The sequence below is a fragment of the Haliotis rufescens genome, unplaced genomic scaffold (assembly GCF_023055435.1).
Source record: "Haliotis rufescens isolate VD_foot unplaced genomic scaffold, xgHalRufe1.0.p SCAF_17, whole genome shotgun sequence".
Classification (NCBI taxonomy): Eukaryota; Metazoa; Mollusca; class Gastropoda; order Lepetellida; family Haliotidae; genus Haliotis; species Haliotis rufescens.
In genome coordinates, this window is record NW_025963857.1 from 9,573,606 (window position 1) to 9,597,122 (window position 23,517).

A 23,517-nucleotide genomic window follows, 5' to 3' on the forward strand; every position below is an offset into this window, starting at 1 on the left:
ATTCATTTATTTCATTAAATATACTTCTTCCTATGAAAGGAAATATTTTATGTTATATTAATGATCCATATGTTAATCATACATTGCTACAAATATTGCATAAGTTAACATGGTTTGCATTTATTTATTATTATTTCTTTATCTGTGAGAAGTTCACAGAGATCGAGAATACACAATATCTAATAGTATATGCAATGCAGGTAACGAATATCCTCGCCCCTCTTTTGATATCAATAAAAACATTGTATATAATGTTATGTATTAAGTATTCTCCTTTCCCATGGATGGGAAATCTATGCTGCATTTGATGACTACTGGGTTTTTTTCATCTGACATTGCACACAGGAGATCTGTCACTCATTTGTTGCATTTGAATTCTTCGTCAAAATATAATACAAAACACACAGAGTATTTCTCAAATAAATAAGAAAACTAATTTCATTCTAGTAATTAATCCTCTCCTGGACAACCATAGAAATGAAATTCCAATGCGTTTATATATACATATAATTATACAACAATGTACGATAACGACCTCAATCCTCCCCCACACCCATACTTTAATGACGATTGTACGATAAACCCTGTACCAACCCTGACAAGGATAGGTTCTAGTCATTTAACGCCTTTGACACTAAACTTATAAGGTTATTACAATTTACGTAAAAAGTTATTACATTTTACCGCAAGTTGAGATTATTACATTTTACGTCAATTTTTATTACAATTTGCGTTGTTATTACAATTTACGTCAAAATTATTACAATTTGCTGCAAGTATTACAATTTACCTTTTTATTACAATTTACGTCGTAACACCCATGATTATACATGGTTTAGGGAGGTGATCATATAGATTTTGAAGATCAGATTGACGAAGTGTAGTGGACGGAGGAACGTACAATGAGCACAGAGTAACTACTATATGCAAAGTTAAACGAACAGCAACAGATTGAAGATTTGTATCAAGTGGAACAGGGCTATAAATGACACCCTGAGTCACAAAAACAGAAGATCCCCCAGACTCCTTATCCCCTGGCGGAGAAAAGGAAGGATGACAGTTGTACTGCCTGAAATCAAATATATTGGTATGTTTAAGATATATGTCATGGAGACGAAGTGCAGCTGGTTTATAATCCTGTACCAACAATTGTATCTCATTAAAAAATGTCCTGAGTCTTCTGCAATTCCACTGAATCAAATTTAGGGAGCCACTCATGGAGGCTCAACTGGGGATCTAGAGCGTGCGGAATGGCCACTCTCACGTACATGGTGTGATGGAGTGACGTGCATATCAAGCTGTCAAACGGATTGTGAACGGTTACAGGGGTTTCCGAAGAAGGAGGTACCTCCAAATGCTGGAGTGTCCTGGCCTTTTTTCTCAACTGTTTCATTTTTTTTTTTGTCACGGGTACTGTCTAAATTTCATGTCCAGATGATGGCTCAGATGGTGGTTCAGATGGATCTGGTGGTGGATTCTCTGTGTGAGAGGCTGATGTTCTGGTCTGTGTATTTTGCATCTCATCAAGCGTGACCTGTGGATCTGTCACCCATGATATAACTGTTTCATATGTAATAGAATTTGCTGTAACCTTGGGAGCAGTTGGAACAGGAGCAGGGGCAGAAGAAGAAACAACTGCAGCAGAATATGTGAAAGTATGGGGTGGAGATTGAATGGGAACTATTGTTTTTGCTTCAAAGAAAGAGATATTTTTGGTTACTTAACTTGGAGGATTTGTGACTGATGTTCAAATTTTGGGCCAAGCCATGATATGACTGGGATACTGTTAAAAGCGGCGTTAAACCCAACTCACTCACTCATTTTGGGCAGGATTTTAATGATGCCAAATGTGGTTCATCACAATTGGCACACTTGATTTTATTAGTGCACTCAGGGCTCTCATGAGTACCACTGCAACTACTGCAGTCACTTTGTGAGTGCAGGTCTTGACACCATGACCAAACTGTTGACATTTAAAACATCTTAGTGGGTTAGGTATATATACCTCTACACCGATTTAATAAATTTTGGAAGAGTGGAAAGTCTGAAAGTGAACAGGTAAATGTTTGTTTTGATTATATTGTTGTCTTGTTTTCCAGTGAAACGTTTGACAGAGGTAACGCCTTTATTTTTTAATGCTGCTGTAATTTCTTCTTCTGTCATATCAGCCAGACAAAGAGTCCACCTGGCGACGTTTATTGGTTTTCAATGAACCAGAAGTTTGGTTTTGAGACATGGTGTGTTAATAGAATTCGGCACCCCTGATCCCCACCCTCCATCGAGGGTAAAAAAGGACGATGCTGCAGAGGAGCACTAGGGATACAGGGGTGGTTTACTCCAGCAATACATGTACAGGGCATGGCGTGACCAGCTGATTGATAGAATCGGGCCAATTCTACCATCAGTCTAGGTGAAGAAATGGTCGAAGTGATGTGTTGGGCACAGGTTCCTGGCTCCAGTGCCCTCAACCATTCAGACTCTCGTCCTCCACCGACCCAGGGGCGCAACACAAGGCAAACGTGTTGCCCAATTCAGTCACCTTTTACGACCAGCAATTGGGTGCTGAGGACACATTCCCGTCTATCCCGGGTTCCCACGGTGGGGTGGGGGTGGCGGTGGGGGTTAAAGTACTGTACTGTTAAGTGGAGCTATTTCCCTCAATCGAAAGATAAAAGTGATCTTTTGTGTACCATATTCATGCTTAAGAGTGATAATAACAAAGCAAAGCACATAAAAACAGATGCTCATTGAGCATGTCTAAATCGTTACTTCGCTTAAGTTGTATCATACTGACATAAATTGATATTCATGATCTGTAAGTAGAAACTAGTGATGCGTCAACAGGGGCACAGAGTAAAAGCTTTCAAGGTGCTCCAACTGCTCGCTGTCTAGATGTCACACAGATTATGAGACAAGATGAGGATCTATTGTTGTACCTCACATAGATCACCAGGGGATGTGTGTGTAGCCATAGTGTAGGAGACACCGCATGTGTAGAAGACGTCAACCTGTCGCAATGATGGCAACTCTGTTTGTATTAATATGTCTAGCCATCACCGCTGTCACAGGTAAGTTGCTTGTTATACTGCCATTTATGGTGAGGTCCCATCACTCTGAACGATAACATTTTCAGGGAAATTGTCCTGATTTACACATTTCCTGATGAAACAATCGTTGGTATGGAGGAATATATGTTTGTTAATGTATAAATGTCTTCGGTTTTGAATACGTTCCAATCACCCTATGCTTGTAAAAGGCGACAAAGTTGATCGGGTGGTCAGGATATTGACTTGGTTGATTGTGTTTCATCGTACCCCGACTCCGTTGGACTTTGCTCACAATACTGTTTTCTCTGGTCCAGGCCCGATTATTTATAATACGCCCTGATATAGCAGGAATATTGATGTTTCTTAAACAGTAAACCAAACAAGTGAGTGAGTATGGTTTTACGCCGCCTTAAGCAATATTCCAGATATATCACGGCGGGGAGACACCAGAAATGGGCTTCACACATTGTATCCATGTCGGGAATCGAACCCGGGTCTTCGGCGTGACGAGCGAACGCTTTAACCATTAGGCTACCCGACCGCCGCCCAAACAAACAAGGCCTCCAGTAATCCCCTGGACTGTCGGGGTCAGAGTTACTCGGATTCCATGTATACAGTGGCCACTCTGACTTAATATTATCCTATTGTCCCCGGCTTTCTATTGCATAATATCACAAAAATATCCCTGTTTCTCATTCCAACACAATGTAGGGCCTAGTGGTTAAAGCGTTCGCTTGTTACGCCGAATGCCCGGGTTCAATTCCCTACATCGGTACATTATATGATGCCCATTTATGTTGTTCCCCGCCGTGAATATTGCTAACAACTGCGTAAAAGCTAACTCATATAGCCACTCTAAAACAAAGTACAATGGTTTGTGTGGTTAGCAGCTAACACTGTGGAATAGCAAGGATGCCATATAAGATAGGACGTAAGTGTTTAGCAGAACGAATTTTAAAAAGAATATTGACAAGATGTTTGTCATAAACTCCTGTTTAAATTGATTTTATATAAAATGGGTCCCTTTGGTCTTTTAAAATCCTTTGGCAATTATAACAGTTAATGTACTAATCATATCTTGTTTATGATAGTTAATGCTTCATGTCATTAATGCCACAGTTCATGACAGTTGCTACATCATGTCATTGAGTAGCTCAGTTTACTACAGTTAATACCGAGGCGGTCGGGTAGCCTAGTGGTTAAAGCATTCGCTCGTCAAGCAAAAGACTCGGGTTCGATTCCCGACTATGGTGCATTGTGTGAAGCCAATTTCTGGTGTCCCACGCCGTGATATTGCTGGAATTCTGCTAAAAGAGGCGTAAAACCATACTTTGACAAGCCGACAAACGTCAGTGACACGTTTGGGCGTAGCCTAACTCGCAATTTGTTGAGTTGAACAAAGTCAACAAACACTGCGAAAAATGACAAATATTGGATGATACGCAAAATCTGAACTGAAACCATTCAATATTCAAAAATAATGCAGTTTACGAGAAATAATCAAATTACTTGCAATTTTAGCTATCATTTCTGAAACCGGAAGCACGTACCGCATGTGACACATGGAAGCAAAATATGCAAAAGTTGGTAAACTATCATAAAGAAATTCCGAAAATACATAATTTACTATTTTTCGTCAACTTTTTACTATTTATTGATCTGGGGAGCAGTCTTTACTCCTATTTGTTTCATATTTCTTCGTGATTGTCGCCATCAAATGTGTAAGTCTAAATCCGAAACCGTAATGGATTTCACGCTCGATGATTTTAATTTTAAAATATTTTCTGAAAACGAACGCAACGGAGAGCGATATAACGTATTGATATGCCAAAATAATATCAACATAATATTGTTATTGGTCTAACATTACAAAATGAACAATTTAAAGTATAAAAGATGTTGTTGAAAACTTTCTGAGAACCTCCCGTCCTCTGAACCGATTAAAACTTTGGTACACGACGACTGTATGGAGGTAGTGTAAATATATATAGATTCTATGCGATTTTTACCAAAACAAATTAAATTGTACCCAAAATACTTTGTGAATTTGTACCTAAGAAAATAAGACAATAGATCGATAATTATATTTATGTTTTCATGTAGATGAACAGAACACATAATAAAATATTTCATGAAGTTCATAATATGATTATGACTGTGATCCTTGAAATTGATTGTTTAGTTTTGAGAGAAAATTGACGTCTTGTCACTGAAGAAGAGGCCAGTTAACATGATTAAACCTAAGTTAGGAAGTATTGTTTTGATAGGAAAGTGATATTATGTTAAGTTTAAGACACCAAAATTAATGTATATCTTTGAAATAATTCTAGGTAGATCTACAAAATCACATACTCATTTGGGTACCAAATCACTAGAAATTTTGGGTACAAAAGTCACCACTGTATATTTCAACTGGTTTTCGTGAATCAATGGGATAAAAAAATTCGTCTGAATGATTCCTTTTCTCATTTTAAGACAAGAATTTGTTTTAAATAACAAAACAGGCAGATCTACACGGATCACGGTTTGTCCTAAAAATATATATAAATGTGAAAAATATGGACACCTCATAAATGAGGGCTTTTAAAGTTATAATTCTACCTAACTTGTCACATGGTTTGACTTAGGTCTATCTAAGAAAAGTCCTTTTGAAAATCTTTATTAATTTTTTTTTTTATGACACTGACATTTCTGGCACTTAGACAAAGAGTATTCAAGGAAAGACAGATATGTTTTTGAATGAAAATATGACTTTCCTTTATAATTATTTTTTCATGATGACAGGGGAACTTTTATACACACCAGCTGAGGAAGTTGTGATACTGTGATTGCATACAAAGGAAAAACAGGTTGGAAGCAGTACCTGTATGTATAAAATAGACAACATAAGGTGAACAAAAGTAATGGATTGGCTAACTGGACAAAATACACCTGGCAAGGGTAAACATGTACACAGGCACGTTTCTTTTCATTCCAACCAGAAGACTGAGATAGCATTTTCTTAGAAACATATAGCTAACTTACCAGCTTATGTGCTACCATGGTTCTTGTGATTAAACAAACAATAATATCATGTACTGTTACTGTAATTAATGTATCATATTCCTATTAAATTATATTTCAGAATTGTTTTATTTGGAAACAAACCGCTTAATGCACAAGATTAATGTCCATATGAGTTTAGTGTGTATGTGTTAAGGATCTGATTTATTCATTATTCATGGAATACTAAAATTAAAATGATGACATCAGAGAGTTACTTATTCACATACTTGATTTTCAGAGTGAATGATCACAATTGTTGAAAAAATATGTTTAAACTTTAAGTTTGATCAGTTACACTGTGCTGATGCAAAGACCAATATTTACTGTCCACACACACAATCATTGTGGAAAAGAATAACTACTAAATATAACTTAATATTTTAAAACCTGTAAACAGATGTAAATAATTAAACAATTACAAATCTATTATCAATACGCAATCATGGTGGTCTTCATATTTTTGGAATAAATTTAAAAATCCTTCATGAAACTGTTCTAAAATCATGCTAGAATCTATGAATGTATTCCCGAAAGGAAAACTATCCCAAATGTAATGTAGAACTAACACCGAAAATATGTCCGTAGCATTTTATTGCTTATATGTACCCTATCATATTCATCAACGCGGGAATGTTATATTGAAACACGTTTTGTCAAGCCAATTTTCGCGCACCTGTTGGAGAGGGTGATCTTGCTGATCGACGATATCCATAGACGTATTACGTGGGATACACTTGTTGTAGTGAAACTTATCAGCGTGTACATCGCAGAAATATGAATCATGTCCCATTTATATTCACCGTAACATTGAATGATGATTGTTAAATATCAACAAAAGTTCAAATAAAAGATAACGAGAAACTTGCATGAGGCATGTTGATTTATCGTCTACCGTTTCCGGGTCACGGGAGCATGCAAGGTCAAACGGATTAACTAATACGCGAATTATATCGTTAAAGTCACATTTTTATTTCATGTTAGTGGTGATTACTGCTACTGTGTATCGACTTATGGTTTTGCTGCATGTGATAGGCGAACTATTTCAAAATTTACTGTAATTGTTTTGTTACGAAAGATTATCAGCAGACTACCCCTGTCTGTGACATCACATCCGGTGACCTTTGCACTTACTGAAATAGTGCTGTTAGAATTCACGATCTTTATTTTCGTTTTCCTCTCGTCATATTAATCGGAATATGACGAATAAAACATTCTTCGATTGAGAAGATCGTCAACTTTCGCCAAGTTATATTTATAAAGGCAATGTAAACTTTGTTGATATTAAAATAACAATAAGTTATGCGGGGGTCGGGCGAAGCGCGCCATGTTTGATTTTAGGACGTCTGCTAGCATCATGACACCGGTTGTTTATTTTTGTATATCGTAAATATTCAACCAAAACGCTTGAAATTAGGATTAGGGAATATTCATAAGTCATTAATTGTTTCCTGCAAATTTTATAACATGACACGTCAGTTTAACCCGAATGTTCGTATTTCTGCAACCGACATGATGACCTCGAAAATTAAGTTATTTTTCTGTTTAAAGTTCAGATAATAAATTTACTGAAATGGTTAATAATTTACCATCGCGCTGTTATATGCCGATAAAAAAACCGAATGTTTACTCAATTAAAATTAAGATGTCGGAGATATGATTATTGAAATCAATTTGCAAGTGTTACGATATTAAAAGGTTCCTAGCATGAAATGCAAACCACCTTCAATAACGCAATTCAGGTAAGTTCAAGAAAATTTACAAATTTTGTGTTCGCTTTGGCCTTAACCTTGGTATGATTGAAAACATCGGGATAATTTTATATAGTACTGTGTAGTTCTCTATGAGGAATAAATGTGCAAAATATTTCTTCAATTGGCACTTGTTTAATGAGGCACCAACTGTTTGAAATCACTCACCCTCTTTAGAGCGCCTTATGCTAATATTAATCCAGCAGGCAGGGGTAAGACGTGTGAAAATAATTCAGCAGGCTAAAGGTTAATACCAAAGTTTATGACAGGTACTATTTCATGTCGTTATCTATTGCTAATGTGTTTTCAGTGGTGTCCTGTTCAACTTTCAATGTGGCCCTCTATAAACCAGCCAGTCAGAGTTCTCTGTTCAACAATGCGTCGACAGCAGATAAGGCCGTAGACGGTAACTATGACCCCCTCTTCGGCAACTCATGCGCATCTACACTGCACTTTGATCGGATGCCATGGTGGAGGGTAGACCTTGGCCGAAGCTATCATGTGACCTCTGTTGGAATCACGAACAGAAATTATGTTGGTAATTTAACTTTGTTTCATTTTGTCACGAAGCTATAATCCCATTTTAACAAGCAAAGTCAAATATTTCCAATGACAAAAGTAACTGCGATCATAGAAACTTATTGCGAACTGAAAATTATTAAAATTTATAACAATGACAGAGGTCAGTTTTATGGTAAACATGTGGAGGACATTTCCAAATTTGAGGCATCAGTAGCCAAAATGATGTCCCTTGAAAGTCCATATTCTGACTTGTACCATACCGTTTCCAGGTGAACAATTGACTTGCCTTTGCATGTGTTCGTGACGGATGCCACCGATGGGGCAGGATAAGCTCACCTATTCGCGAACACCTGGCATTATCACTATTTGATAGCGAATCATGCTTTTGATATAGTCGGATTTTTTTGGCATTCTTATTCTTATGAATATTGAAATGGTTTGTCGCTTTTATTTATACGGTTAAATTAACTACACTGTGTTCTCTCCACTAGTATGTGAGTGATTATTGATTAATTCTGCTTTTAGCATTATCTAGGGGACACCAGAAATGGTCTTCCCTTGTTGTACCCATATGGGGATTCAAACAAAGTACTTTTGGCTTGACGAGCGAACTCTTTCAACACAAACCTATTGCAACGCACCATCACTGTTGGCATGATAGACCAAGCAGCTTGATACTGTTCAATGCGTATTGAGGTAAAAATAAAGTGTGTGACCCTCAATAAACTTTCCCGTTGTGTACACATCTACACATCTGTTGTGTACACATCTACACATCTGTTGTGTACACATCTACACATCTGTTGCGTACACATCTACACATCTGTTGCGTACACATCTACACATCTGTTGCGTACACATCTACACATCTGTTGCGTACACATCTACACATCTGTTGCGTACACATCTACACATCTGTTGTGTACACATCTACACATCTGTTGTGTACACATCTACACATCTGTTGCGTACACATCTACACATCTGTTGCGTACACATCTACACATCTGTTGCGTACACATCTACACATCTGTTGCGTACACATCTACACATCTGTTGCGTACACATCTACACATCTGTTGTGTACACATCTACACATCTGTTGTGTACACATCTACACATCTGTTGCGTACACAACTTGGCATGAACATAACCATAACTTCCGCCATATCTTGTTCAAATTTACGAAAATTATTCGTAAGTCTGTGTTGTCTAACTTCGACACTTCGATACACTTAAAACTTAAAAGCGAGTTTGTAGTATATATGATAACTGGTATATGATCATAGTTACTTTTCCCTTTGAGTACATATACTGAAGAAATAAGTTTGGATCATGAATATTTTATAAAATTGTGTGCTCAATCCTCACTTAACAAAAAATTCACCAAAATATTCATGATGACTTTTTTGGTTTCGTATATAACCACCAAGCCATACCATACCATAATTGACATCCAGAATACTACTTAACATTTTATGGCTGGCGTTATTATAAGTTTCAAACATGATCACTTACACGGGATATTGAACGCAGGTTCGTCATGCAAGGCATTCACACTGTTTATTCAACATTCTAGGGTATAACGGTATTATACAGATTATGAACGCCTCCGTGGTCAAGTGGTTAAGCGTCTGCCCGGAGAGCAGAAGTTCCGGTTTTTGATTCCCGGCCGCGTCATACCAAAAGACGTTAAAAGATGGTACTTGTTGTTACCCTGCCTGGTACTGGGAATTGAGGGGCTAAAAGAAGGACTGGTCTGCTCGGAGTTAGCATACTGTGTCTGAGTGGGAATTCATGTTCATCGGCATTAGTCCGGACTAGTTCAAGCAGCCACACAGACAGACACACACACACACGCGCGCTATATAAGTGCAATAATCTTGAACGCGACATAAAACCCTATTTCACAACTCACCTCATGATGCTTCTCTTACAAACCGTGTCAGGTATTAAAATGTAAATAATTCAACAAGCACAATTATATCATGTTTCTCTCATCGAGTGACTGTGGGGAAGGCGATATTGTTACGAGTGGCGTCACACTCAACTGTAGGTGGAGAATTTCCTTTACATACTGTATTCATGTATCATGTATCATGTATCATGTATCATGTATCTTTGTTACAGGACACCGTCTACTTTACATTAAAGATAGGTTTGTGTGTATATCCTGTCTATTTTATCATGTATCTGTGTTACAGGTGACCGTCTACATGACCTCACTGTTACAGTGATGGAGGAGACGAGTGCCACACCCACTGTTTGCGGAGAGTACCCTGGAGCTGTTCCCGATGGCGCCAATATTACCGTGACTTGTTATAATCTCACTTGGGGACGTTACGTTACAGTGAGCAAGCCATCGACGCATGAGAATGACATTCTCACCTTGTGTGAAGTGGAAGTCATGGCAGTTGACAGATCACGTATGTTATCCTCTGAGTGAGTGAGTGAGTGAGTGAGTGAGTGAGTGAGTGAGTGAGTGAGTGAGTGAGTGAGAAAGGCGGGCGTGCAGGCGGGCAAGGAAAAGGCCATTTGATCCCATTACGCATAATGTGACATCAATTTATCCTGTTCCTTCTTGACAAGTAGAGCCGGTCGGGTAGCTTAGTTGTTAAAGCGTTCGCTCGTCACGCCGAAGACCCGGGTTCGATTCCCGACATGGGAACAATGTATGAGTCCCATATATGGCGTCCCCCGCTGTGATATTTCTGGAATACTGCCACATGAGGCGTAAAACCATACTCACTCACTCACTCATTCACTTGACAAGTAGTGTCTTTTTGTACAGTAGATTGATCAACCCGTAAAACCATACAGTCTATGAAATCACTCTTAAAATAAGGTTACATGATCAAATTGTTTATGCTTTCAGTGTTTGAAGTTATCATATATATCATGGAGCCAACTAAATCAAGGTGATCATCTCATTTACAGGAATGACCTTGCAACGTCTAGTTGGAAAGCAGAGCAGCCAGGGAAGCAGCATTGTGTCCATGGAAACCACACTACCTGACTGTGCACATGTCTGCAAGCATTCGGATGGATGTGTTGGTGTGAACTACAGACCACAGTCTTCCCAGTGTCAACTACTTACGTCCACCGTTCACACTGATGCCCCTGTCAACCACAGTTGGAGGCTGTACGTCATTATGCTGTGATCTGTAACTGTAGACTCTCACTGATATCAGCAGCAACCACAGATGACGACTGTGTGTCACGTTACCCCGATCTGTAACTGTAGACTCGCACTGATGTCACCAGCAACCACAGATGAAGACTGTGTGTCACGTTACTCCGATCTGTAACTGTAAACTCTCATTGATGTCACCAGCAACCACAGATGACGACTGTGTGTCACTTTACCCCGATCTGTAACTGTAAACTCTCATTGATGTCACCAGCAACCACAGATGACGACTGTGTGTCACGTTACTCCGATCTGTAACTGTAGACACGCACTGATGTCACCAGCAACCACAGATGAAGACTGTGTGTCACGTTACTTCGATCTGTAACTGTAAACTCTCATTGATGTCACCAGCAACCACAGATGAAGACTGTGTGTCACGTTACTCCGATCTGTAACTGTAAACTCTCATTGATGTCACCAGCAACCACAGATGAAGACTGTGTATCACTTTACCCCGATCTGTAACTGTAGACTCTCATTGATGTCACCAGCCCCCACAGATGACGACTGTGTGTCACTTTAACCCGATCTGTAACTGTAGACTCTCACTGATGTCACCAGCAACCACAGATGAAGACTGTGTGTCACTTTAACCCGATCTGTAACTGTAGACTTGCACTGATGTCACCAGCAACCACAGATGAAGACTGTGTGTCACTTTACTCCGATCTGTAACTGTAAACTCTCATTGATGTCACCAGCAACCACAGATGAAGACTGTGTGTCACTTTACCCCGATCTGTAACTGTAATCTCTCATTGATGTCACCAGCAACCACAGATGAAGACTGTGTATCACTTTACCCCGATCTGTAACTGTAGACTCTCACTGATGTCACCAGCAACCACAGATGAAGACTGTGTGTCACTTTAACCCGATCTGTAACTGTAGACTTGCACTGATGTCACCAGCAACCACAGATGAAGACTGTGTGTCACGTTACTCCGATCTGTAACTGTAAACTCTCATTGATGTCACCAGCAACCACAGATGAAGACTGTGTGTCACGTTACTCCGATCTGTAACTGTAAACTCTCATTGATGTCACCAGGTACCACAGATGACGACTGTGTGTCACTTTACCCCGACCTGTTACTTACAGTAACTGTAGACTCTCACTGATGTCACCAGCAACCACAGATGAAGACTGCATGTTTCTTTATCAGTTGAAGATTAATGCTTTTGCCATAATCCTAATATCATTATAACCATATCGCTACAGCTCATATGTCAATAATAAGTCTTGTTTTTATATATATGTCTCTACATATAACTTACTCAGTGGTAATCACTTCACTCTGACACCAATAAAAAATACGTTATATTTCGTTTTACATAAACATTATTTATACAACACAAAGCATCATTGATGTAAAGATTGTGTTTGCATGCATGCATGCATATTATGCATATTAACGCGTTTCTTTCTGATACATTGACTGTTGATATGAAGACCGATAGACTGATCTTTTGTGTGTGTGTGTGTGTGTGTGTGTGTGTGTGTGTGTGTGTGTGTGTGTGTGTGTGTGTGTGTGTGTGTGTGTGTGTGTGTCTGTGTGTGTGTCTGTGTCTGTGTGTCTGTGTGTGTCTGTCTGCTGTGTGTCTGTGCCTGTGTCAGGGTAACAACAAGTACCATCTTTAGTATGACGCGTCCGGGAATCGGACCCCTGGCTTTCCGCTCTCCTAGCTTACGCTCTGCGACAACGGTGGCGGTCTACTAGAAGGTCTACTAGAAGTTGCAGCACGATGACGAAGGGTACATGGAGTTTTATGCGTCCCACGTTAGGTTTTATACGCCTAAAACCCCATGTATCCCGAGTGATGCTGCTTCAACAAATGTATCTTACCGACATGTTTTAATATGACATTGTAAAAGAATTATAACAAATTCAAAGTTGAAAGGAAACAGCTGTCATCATTTTGACAAGGAGGTATGAGGATACACATTAAACAAGTAGACCATCTTATACATTGAATAGTGTAAGTCACTTGTATTATTTCAAAGTTATAATGATATGAGTGAGTGAGTTAATATTTAATGTCACATCGGCAATATTTCAGCCATACCGTGACGAGAAGTTATACATTAAATATACATATATTTAGACTTTATAAAAACCTGTCATCGAAGGACAGTATGATAACTAGAATATCACAGATAAGATTTAAAACTAGTTGCGGAACATTTAAAAGTAAGCGTTAATGAACAACACAATATAAAAATGGGCTAGAAATCGTCAGCCACTGAAGGGAGATCATCATACTGGGGACCATGGGGACTTACAGTACAATAATATGATACCCAACATGATAACAAAAATAATCTGTTTACTATTATTTCACACACATATTATGATTACCATTGTGAATAGTTAATAGTTTCGGCCATTTTGTTATACTTCAAATTTACTTTTAAAAACTATCTTAGTGGTATGTTTCATATTTTGACTCGAATAAAGACACTACAAACTTCGTTCGCTAAAGTGGGTATGTTTTTATCTGGAGAAGAAGCATAGTTCGAATCCATATGTCTTGGCGAGGGGATGTCACTGGTTTGAGGCCTCAACGGGGACGGACTCGTTTGGTTGTTCTACTGATAACGGCTCATCAGTGACATTTTGGTGATCCTGTGGAAAAGCCTATTGAGGCGTGACATACCTCCTCTGCCTGTCGACCACAGGCTTGTGAGGCGTGGCATACTTCTCTGTGCATCACCATTGGCTTGTGAGGCGTGGCATACCTCCTCTGTGTATCACCACAGCCTTGTGAGGCGTGGCATACCTCCTCTGTGTATCACCACAGCTCTGTGAGGCGTGACATACGTCCTCTGTGTATCACCACAGGCTTGTGAGGCGTGGCACACCTCCTCGGTGTCCACCACAGCCTTGTGAGGCGTGGCATACCTCCTCTGTGTATCACCACATGCTTGTGAGGCGTGGCACACCTCCTCGGTGTATCACCACAGCCCTGTGAGGCGTGACATACCTCCTCTGTGTATCACCACAGCCTTGTGAGGCGTGGCATACCTCCTCTGTGTATCACCACAGGCTTGTGAGGCGTGGCTTACCTCCTTAGTGTCCACCACAGCCTTGTGAGGCAGGGCATACCTCCTCTGTGTATCACAACATCCCTGTGAGGCGTGGCATACCTCCTCTGTGTATCACCACAGGCTAGTGAGGCGTGACATACCTCCTCTGTGTATCACCACAGACTTGTGAGGCGTGACATACATCCTCTGTGTATCACCACAGGCTTGTGAGGCGTGACATACCTCTTCTGTGTATCACCACAGCCTTGTGAGGCGTGGCATACCTCCTCTGTGTATCACCACAGGCTTGTGAGGCGTGGCATACCTCCTCTGTGTATCACCACAGGCTAGTGAGGCGTGACATACCTCCTCTGTGTATCACCACAGCCTTGTGAGGCGTGACATACATCCTCTGTGTATCACCACAGGCTTGTGAGGCGTGACATACCTCTTCTGTGTATCACCACAGGCTTGTGAGGCGTGGCATACCTCCTCTGTGTATCACCACAGGCTTGTGAGGCGTGGCATACCTCCTCTGTGTATCACCACAGGCTTGTGAGGCGTGGCATACCTCCTCTGTGTATCACCACAGCCTTGTGAGGCGTGGCATACCTCCTCTGTGTATCACAACAGCCTTGTGAGGCGTGGCATACCTCCTCTGTGTATCACCACAGGCTTGTGAGGCGTGGCATACCTCCTCTGTGTATCACCACAGCCTTGTGAGGCGTGGCATACCTCCTCTGTGTATCACCACAGGCTTGTGAGGCGTGGCATACCTCCCTGTGTATCACCACAGCCTTGTGAGGCGGGGCATACCTCCTCTGTGTATCACAACATCCTTGTGAGGCGTGGCATACCTCCTCTGTGTATAACCACAGGCTTGTGAGGCGTGGCATACCTCCTCTGTGTATCACCACAGGCTTGTGAGGCGTGGCATACCTCCTCTGTGTATCACCACAGGCTTGTGAGGCGTGGCATACCTCCTCTGTGTATCACCACAGGCTTGTGAGGCGTGGCATACCTCCTCTGTGTATCACCACAGCTCTGTGAGGCGTGACATACCTTCTCTGTGTATCACCACAGCCTTGTGAGGCGTGGCATACCTCCTCTGTGTATCACCACAGGCTTGCGAGGCGTGGCATACCTCCTCTGTGTATCACCACAGGCTTGTGAGGCGTGACACATCTCCTCTGTGTATCACCACAGCCTTGTGAGGCGTGACATACCTCCTCGGTGTCCACCACAGCCTTGTGAGGCGTGGCATACCTCCTCTGTGTATCACCACAGGCTTGTGAGGCGTGACACATCTCCTCTGTGTATCACCACAGCCTTGTGAGGCGTGGCATACCTCCTCGGTGTCCACCACAGCCTTGTGAGGCGTGGCATACCTCCTCTGTGTATCACCACAGCCTTGTGAGGCGTGGCATACCTCCTCTGTGTATAACCACAGGCTTGTGAGGCGTGGCATACCTCCTCTGTGTATCACCACAGGCTTGTGAGGCGTGGCATACCTCCTCTGTGTATCACCACAGGCTTGTGAGGCGTGGCATACCTCCTCTGTGTATCACCACAGGCTTGTGAGGCGTGGCATACCTCCTCTGTGTATCACCACAGCTCTGTGAGGCGTGACATACCTTCTCTGTGTATCACCACAGCCTTGTGAGGCGTGGCATACCTCCTCTGTGTATCACCACAGGCTTGCGAGGCGTGGCATACCTCCTCTGTGTATCACCACAGGCTTGTGAGGCGTGACACATCTCCTCTGTGTATCACCACAGCCTTGTGAGGCGTGACATACCTCCTCGGTGTCCACCACAGCCTTGTGAGGCGTGGCATACCTCCTCTGTGTATCACCACAGGCTTGTGAGGCGTGACACATCTCCTCTGTGTATCACCACAGCCTTGTGAGGCGTGACATACCTCCTCGGTGTCCACCACAGCCTTGTGAGGCGTGGCATACCTCCTCTGTGTATCACCACAGGCTTGTGAGGCGTGGCATACCTCCTCGGTGTCCACCACAGCCTTGTGAGGCGTGGCATACCTCCTCTGTGTATCACCACAGGCTTGTGAGGCGTGGCATACCTCCTCTGTGTATCACCACAGGCTTGTGAGGCATAACATACCTCCTCTCAGTATCCACCACAGGCTTGTGAGGCGTAACATACCTCCTCTCCGTGTCCACCAAAACGCCAGTATCTCTCTCAGACCGCCGCTGTGGTCTAATGGTAGAACGTCCCCCCTGAGAGTGGAAGGCCGGGGGTTCGAAACTCGGCCGCGTCAAGATACTTTAAAAGGTTCTTGGTGTTACTTTGCCTGTCGCTCGGCATTCAGGCGCTATAACAAGGCCTGATCGGTTCTGTCTGACTGGGGCATTCATGTTAAACCTGAGGCATGGTGTCTCAGGGGGCTAGCGCTATAAAATCGGCATTAGGCCGGACTAGTACACACGCACGCACGCACGCACGCACGCACGCACGCACACACACACACACGTCGCTATATAAGTACAATAATCTTTCACCTTACTTTTCTCTTTGGAATCAAAAGAAATCGCAAGCTGTTCTTAATTAGGAGACAAACCTAATGTTTTCAAATATCCAAACACAGTATGTTCATCGCCTTGACAGCAAGTTTCGGTGCTCTCTTGGAACCAGAAATTACAAAGGGGTACAATGGTCCGAAAAGGACTCACTTAGGTAATGTAACAAATAATACTGAAGTTCAATATTCAAATATTAAATAACGGTTCAAAACATATAGAATTTTAAAATGATTTTGTCACATAACCCTCAAAATGTTATAATTTCATTGCAACCTGTTGTAATTTTGCACTGCTTGAACTCAACCAAGTCATTTCTTGGAAATTAGCGCGACCAGTCATTTCTAAGGAATGAACATGACATCTCCCATTGCAACAGCGCACTTAGCACTGAGTAAAGCCTTCTGTCCCTAATTGGCCGTTGATGACAATCATGTTTTGGTTGGGTTGTACAATCCAGCCATAGAACTGTGTCCGCAAACTTAGAAATAATGAACACGTGTGTTACATGCCATGTGTCAGAAAAACACGACATGCTTATCAAACAGTATTTTCTCAGTGCGTCACTAGCAAACCAATTGTTTGAATAAAATATTGATGCATGCTAATTGAGTACTTAAAAAGTAATACCAGACAAGTTACAGCTTGGCTAATTCCATAGATTGTAAATTGTCCCGCATTGTTTAGGAACTAAGGTTTCCCCTGTGATGTTAACAATGTTAACTAAATATTTCAGTTTTACTTTACTCAACCCATGTATCAAACAGTGCGATTCAGCTCCCTTTATCTCTCAGGTGATAAAGAACATGAGCTACCGCTATGGAAAGTGCTATTTCCCACAGTTGCCATGGGAAATCCATATGTACACTCGTCAACACATTACTCCGACAGTTTGTTGTGGAAATGTGGAGAATTCCAAAAAGTAATTGTACATGTAACTTTCATGACATTCTTTTCTGTCACACACTTTAATTGTTTCACCGTAGAAAACATAAGTATTCACAAGTACAACAACATCACTGGATTTAAGGCAAACATATGTCACTTATAATACAGTTTATCACGGTTTATAATCACAGTTAATAAATAGCTTTCATTTTCAAAGCATTCTGTCCTGGTACCATATAATTGGATTCAAGGCAAACATATGTCACTTATAATACAGTTTATCACGGTTTATAATCACAGTTAATAAATAGCTTTCATTTTCAAAGCATTCTGTCCTGGTACCATATAATTGGATTCAAGGCAAACATATGTCACTTATAATACAGTTTATCACGGTTTATAATCACAGTTAATAAATAGCTTTCATTTTCAAAGCATTCTGTCCTGGTACCATATAATTGGATTCAAGGCAAACATATGTCACTTATAATACAGTTTATCACGGTTTATAATCACAGTTAATAAATAGCTTTCATTTTCAAAGCATTCTGTCCTGGTACCATATAATTGGATTCAAGGCAAACATATGTCACTTATAATACAGTTTATCACGGTTTATAATCACAGTTAATGAATAGCTTTCATTTTCAAAGCATTCTGTCCTGGTACCATATAATTGGATTCAAGGCAAACATATGTCACTTATAATACAGTTTATCACGGTTTATAATCACAGTTAATAAATAGCTTTCATTTTCAAAGCATTCTGTCCTGGTACCATATAATTGGATTCAAGGCAAACATATGTCACTTATAATACAGTTTATCACGGTTTATAATCACAGTTAATAAATAGCTTTCATTTTCAAAGCATTCTGTCCTGGTACCATATAATTGGATTCAAGGCAAACATATGTCACTTATAATACAGTTTATCACGGTTTATAATCACAGTTAATAAATAGCTTTCATTTTCAAAGCATTCTGTCCTGGTACCATATAATTGGATTCAAGGCAAACATATGTCACTTATAATACAGTTTATCACGGTTTATAATCACAGTTAATAAATAGCTTTCATTTTCAAAGCATTCTGTCCTGGTACCATATAATTGGATTCAAGGCAAACATATGTCACTTATAATACAGTTTATCACGGTTTATAATCACAGTTAATAAATAGCTTTCATTTTCAAAGCATTCTGTCCTGGTACCATATAATTGGATTCAAGGCAAACATATGTCACTTATAATACAGTTTATCACGGTTTATAATCACAGTTAATAAATAGCTTTCATTTTCAAAGCATTCTGTCCTGGTACCATATAATTGGATTCAAGGCAAACATATGTCACTTATAATACAGTTTATCACGGTTTATAATCACAGTTAATAAATAGCTTTCATTTTCAAAGCATTCTGTCCTGGTACCATATAATTGGATTCAAGGCAAACATATGTCACTTATAATACAGTTTATCACGGTTTATAATCACAGTTAATAAATAGCTTTCATTTTCAAAGCATTCTGTCCTGGTACCATATAATTGGATTCAAGGCAAACATATGTCACTTATAATACAGTTTATCACGGTTTATAATCACAGTTAATAAATAGCTTTCATTTTCAAAGCATTCTGTCCTGGTACCATATAATTGGATTCAAGGCAAACATATGTCACTTATAATACAGTTTATCACGGTTTATAATCACAGTTAATGAATAGCTTTCATTTTCAAAGCATTCTGTCCTGGTACCATATAATTGGATTCAAGGCAAACATATGTCACTTATAATACAGTTTATCACGGTTTATAATCACAGTTAATAAATAGCTTTCATTTTCAAAGCATTCTGTCCTGGTACCATATAATTGGATTCAAGGCAAACATATGTCACTTATAATACAGTTTATCACGGTTTATAATCACAGTTAATAAATAGCTTTCATTTTCAAAGCATTCTGTCCTGGTACCATATAATTGGATTCAAGGCAAACATATGTCACTTATAATACAGTTTATCACGGTTTATAATCACAGTTAATAAATAGCTTTCATTTTCAAAGCATTCTGTCCTGGTACCATATAATTGGATTCAAGGCAAACATATGTCACTTATAATACAGTTTATCACGGTTTATAATCACAGTTAATAAATAGCTTTCATTTTCAAAGCATTCTGTCCTGGTACCATATAATTGGATTCAAGGCAAACATATGTCACTTATAATACAGTTTATCACGGTTTATAATCACAGTTAATAAATAGCTTTCATTTTCAAAGCATTCTGTCCTGGTACCATATAATTGGATTCAAGGCAAACATATGTCACTTATAATACAGTTTATCACGGTTTATAATCACAGTTAATAAATAGCTTTCATTTTCAAAGCATTCTGTCCTGGTACCATATAATTGGATTCAAGGCAAACATATGTCACTTATAATACAGTTTATCACGGTTTATAATCACAGTTAATAAATAGCTTTCATTTTCAAAGCATTCTGTCCTGGTACCATATAATTGGATTCAAGGCAAACATATGTCACTTATAATACAGTTTATCACGGTTTATAATCACAGTTAATAAATAGCTTTCATTTTCAAAGCATTCTGTCCTGGTACCATATAATTGGATTCAAGGCAAACATATGTCACTTATAATACAGTTTATCACGGTTTATAATCACAGTTAATAAATAGCTTTCATTTTCAAAGCATTCTGTCCTGGTACCATATAATTGGATTCAAGGCAAACATATGTCACTTATAATACAGTTTATCACGGTTTATAATCACAGTTAATAAATAGCTTTCATTTTCAAAGCATTCTGTCCTGGTACCATATAATTGGATTCAAGGCAAACATATGTCACTTATAATACAGTTTATCACGGTTTATAATCACAGTTAATAAATAGCTTTCATTTTCAAAGCATTCTGTCCTGGTACCATATAATTGGATTCAAGGCAAACATATGTCACTTATAATACAGTTTATCACGGTTTATAATCACAGTTAATAAATAGCTTTCATTTTCAAAGCATTCTGTCCTGGTACCATATAATTGGATTCAAGGCAAACATATGTCACTTATAATACAGTTTATCACGGTTTATAATCACAGTTAATAAATAGCTTTCATTTTCAAAGCATTCTGTCCTGGTACCATATAATTGGATTCAAGGCAAACATATGTCACTTATAATACAGTTTATCACGGTTTATAATCACAGTTAATAAATAGCTTTCATTTTCAAAGCATTCTGTCCTGGTACCATATAATTGGATTCAAGGCAAACATATGTCACTTATAATACAGTTTATCACGGTTTATAATCACAGTTAATAAATAGCTTTCATTTTCAAAGCATTCTGTCCTGGTACCATATAATTGGATTCAAGGCAAACATATGTCACTTATAATACAGTTTATCACGGTTTATAATCACAGTTAATAAATAGCTTTCATTTTCAAAGCATTCTGTCCTGGTACCATATAATTGGATTCAAGGCAAACATATGTCACTTATAATACAGTTTATCACGGTTTATAATCACAGTTAATAAATAGCTTTCATTTTCAAAGCATTCTGTCCTGGTACCATATAATTGGATTCAAGGCAAACATATGTCACTTATAATACAGTTTATCACGGTTTATAATCACAGTTAATAAATAGCTTTCATTTTCAAAGCATTCTGTCCTGGTACCATATAATTGGATTCAAGGCAAACATATGTCACTTATAATACAGTTTATCACGGTTTATAATCACAGTTAATAAATAGCTTTCATTTTCAAAGCATTCTGTCCTGGTACCATATAATTGGATTCAAGGCAAACATATGTCACTTATAATACAGTTTATCACGGTTTATAATCACAGTTAATAAATAGCTTTCATTTTCAAAGCATTCTGTCCTGGTACCATATAATTGGATTCAAGGCAAACATATGTCACTTATAATACAGTTTATCACGGTTTATAATCACAGTTAATAAATAGCTTTCATTTTCAAAGCATTCTGTCCTGGTACCATATAATTGGATTCAAGGCAAACATATGTCACTTATAATACAGTTTATCACGGTTTATAATCACAGTTAATAAATAGCTTTCATTTTCAAAGCATTCTGTCCTGGTACCATATAATTGGATTCAAGGCAAACATATGTCACTTATAATACAGTTTATCACGGTTTATAATCACAGTTAATAAATAGCTTTCATTTTCAAAGCATTCTGTCCTGGTACCATATAATTGGATTCAAGGCAAACATATGTCACTTATAATACAGTTTATCACGGTTTATAATCACAGTTAATAAATAGCTTTCATTTTCAAAGCATTCTGTCCTGGTACCATATAATTGGATTCAAGGCAAACATATGTCACTTATAATACAGTTTATCACGGTTTATAATCACAGTTAATAAATAGCTTTCATTTTCAAAGCATTCTGTCCTGGTACCATATAATTGGATTCAAGGCAAACATATGTCACTTATAATACAGTTTATCACGGTTTATAATCACAGTTAATAAATAGCTTTCATTTTCAAAGCATTCTGTCCTGGTACCATATAATTGGATTCAAGGCAAACATATGTCACTTATAATACAGTTTATCACGGTTTATAATCACAGTTAATAAATAGCTTTCATTTTCAAAGCATTCTGTCCTGGTACCATATAATTGGATTCAAGGCAAACATATGTCACTTATAATACAGTTTATCACGGTTTATAATCACAGTTAATAAATAGCTTTCATTTTCAAAGCATTCTGTCCTGGTACCATATAATTGGATTCAAGGCAAACATATGTCACTTATAATACAGTTTATCACGGTTTATAATCACAGTTAATAAATAGCTTTCATTTTCAAAGCATTCTGTCCTGGTACCATATAATTGGATTCAAGGCAAACATATGTCACTTATAATACAGTTTATCACGGTTTATAATCACAGTTAATAAATAGCTTTCATTTTCAAAGCATTCTGTCCTGGTACCATATAATTGGATTCAAGGCAAACATATGTCACTTATAATACAGTTTATCACGGTTTATAATCACAGTTAATAAATAGCTTTCATTTTCAAAGCATTCTGTCCTGGTACCATATAATTGGATTCAAGGCAAACATATGTCACTTATAATACAGTTTATCACGGTTTATAATCACAGTTAATAAATAGCTTTCATTTTCAAAGCATTCTGTCCTGGTACCATATAATTGGATTCAAGGCAAACATATGTCACTTATAATACAGTTTATCACGGTTTATAATCACAGTTAATAAATAGCTTTCATTTTCAAAGCATTCTGTCCTGGTACCATATAATTGGATTCAAGGCAAACATATGTCACTTATAATACAGTTTATCACGGTTTATAATCACAGTTAATAAATAGCTTTCATTTTCAAAGCATTCTGTCCTGGTACCATATAATTGGATTCAAGGCAAACATATGTCACTTATAATAC

The 23,517-nt window shown here is 38.7% G+C and overlaps 1 protein-coding gene across 1 annotated transcript; it reads left to right on the forward strand.

The window, feature by feature from the left end:
- Positions 1-2,911: 2,911 nt before the first annotated feature.
- Positions 2,912-13,081, forward strand: LOC124131264 (fucolectin-1-like). Its single transcript, XM_046494456.2, has 4 exons — positions 2,912-3,068; positions 8,151-8,378; positions 10,567-10,788; positions 11,300-13,081. Exons 1-4 carry the CDS (start codon positions 2,990-2,992, stop codon positions 11,521-11,523), a joined length of 753 nt encoding a protein of 250 aa, XP_046350412.2. The 5' UTR covers positions 2,912-2,989; the 3' UTR covers positions 11,524-13,081.
- Positions 13,082-23,517: the final 10,436 nt, after the last annotated feature.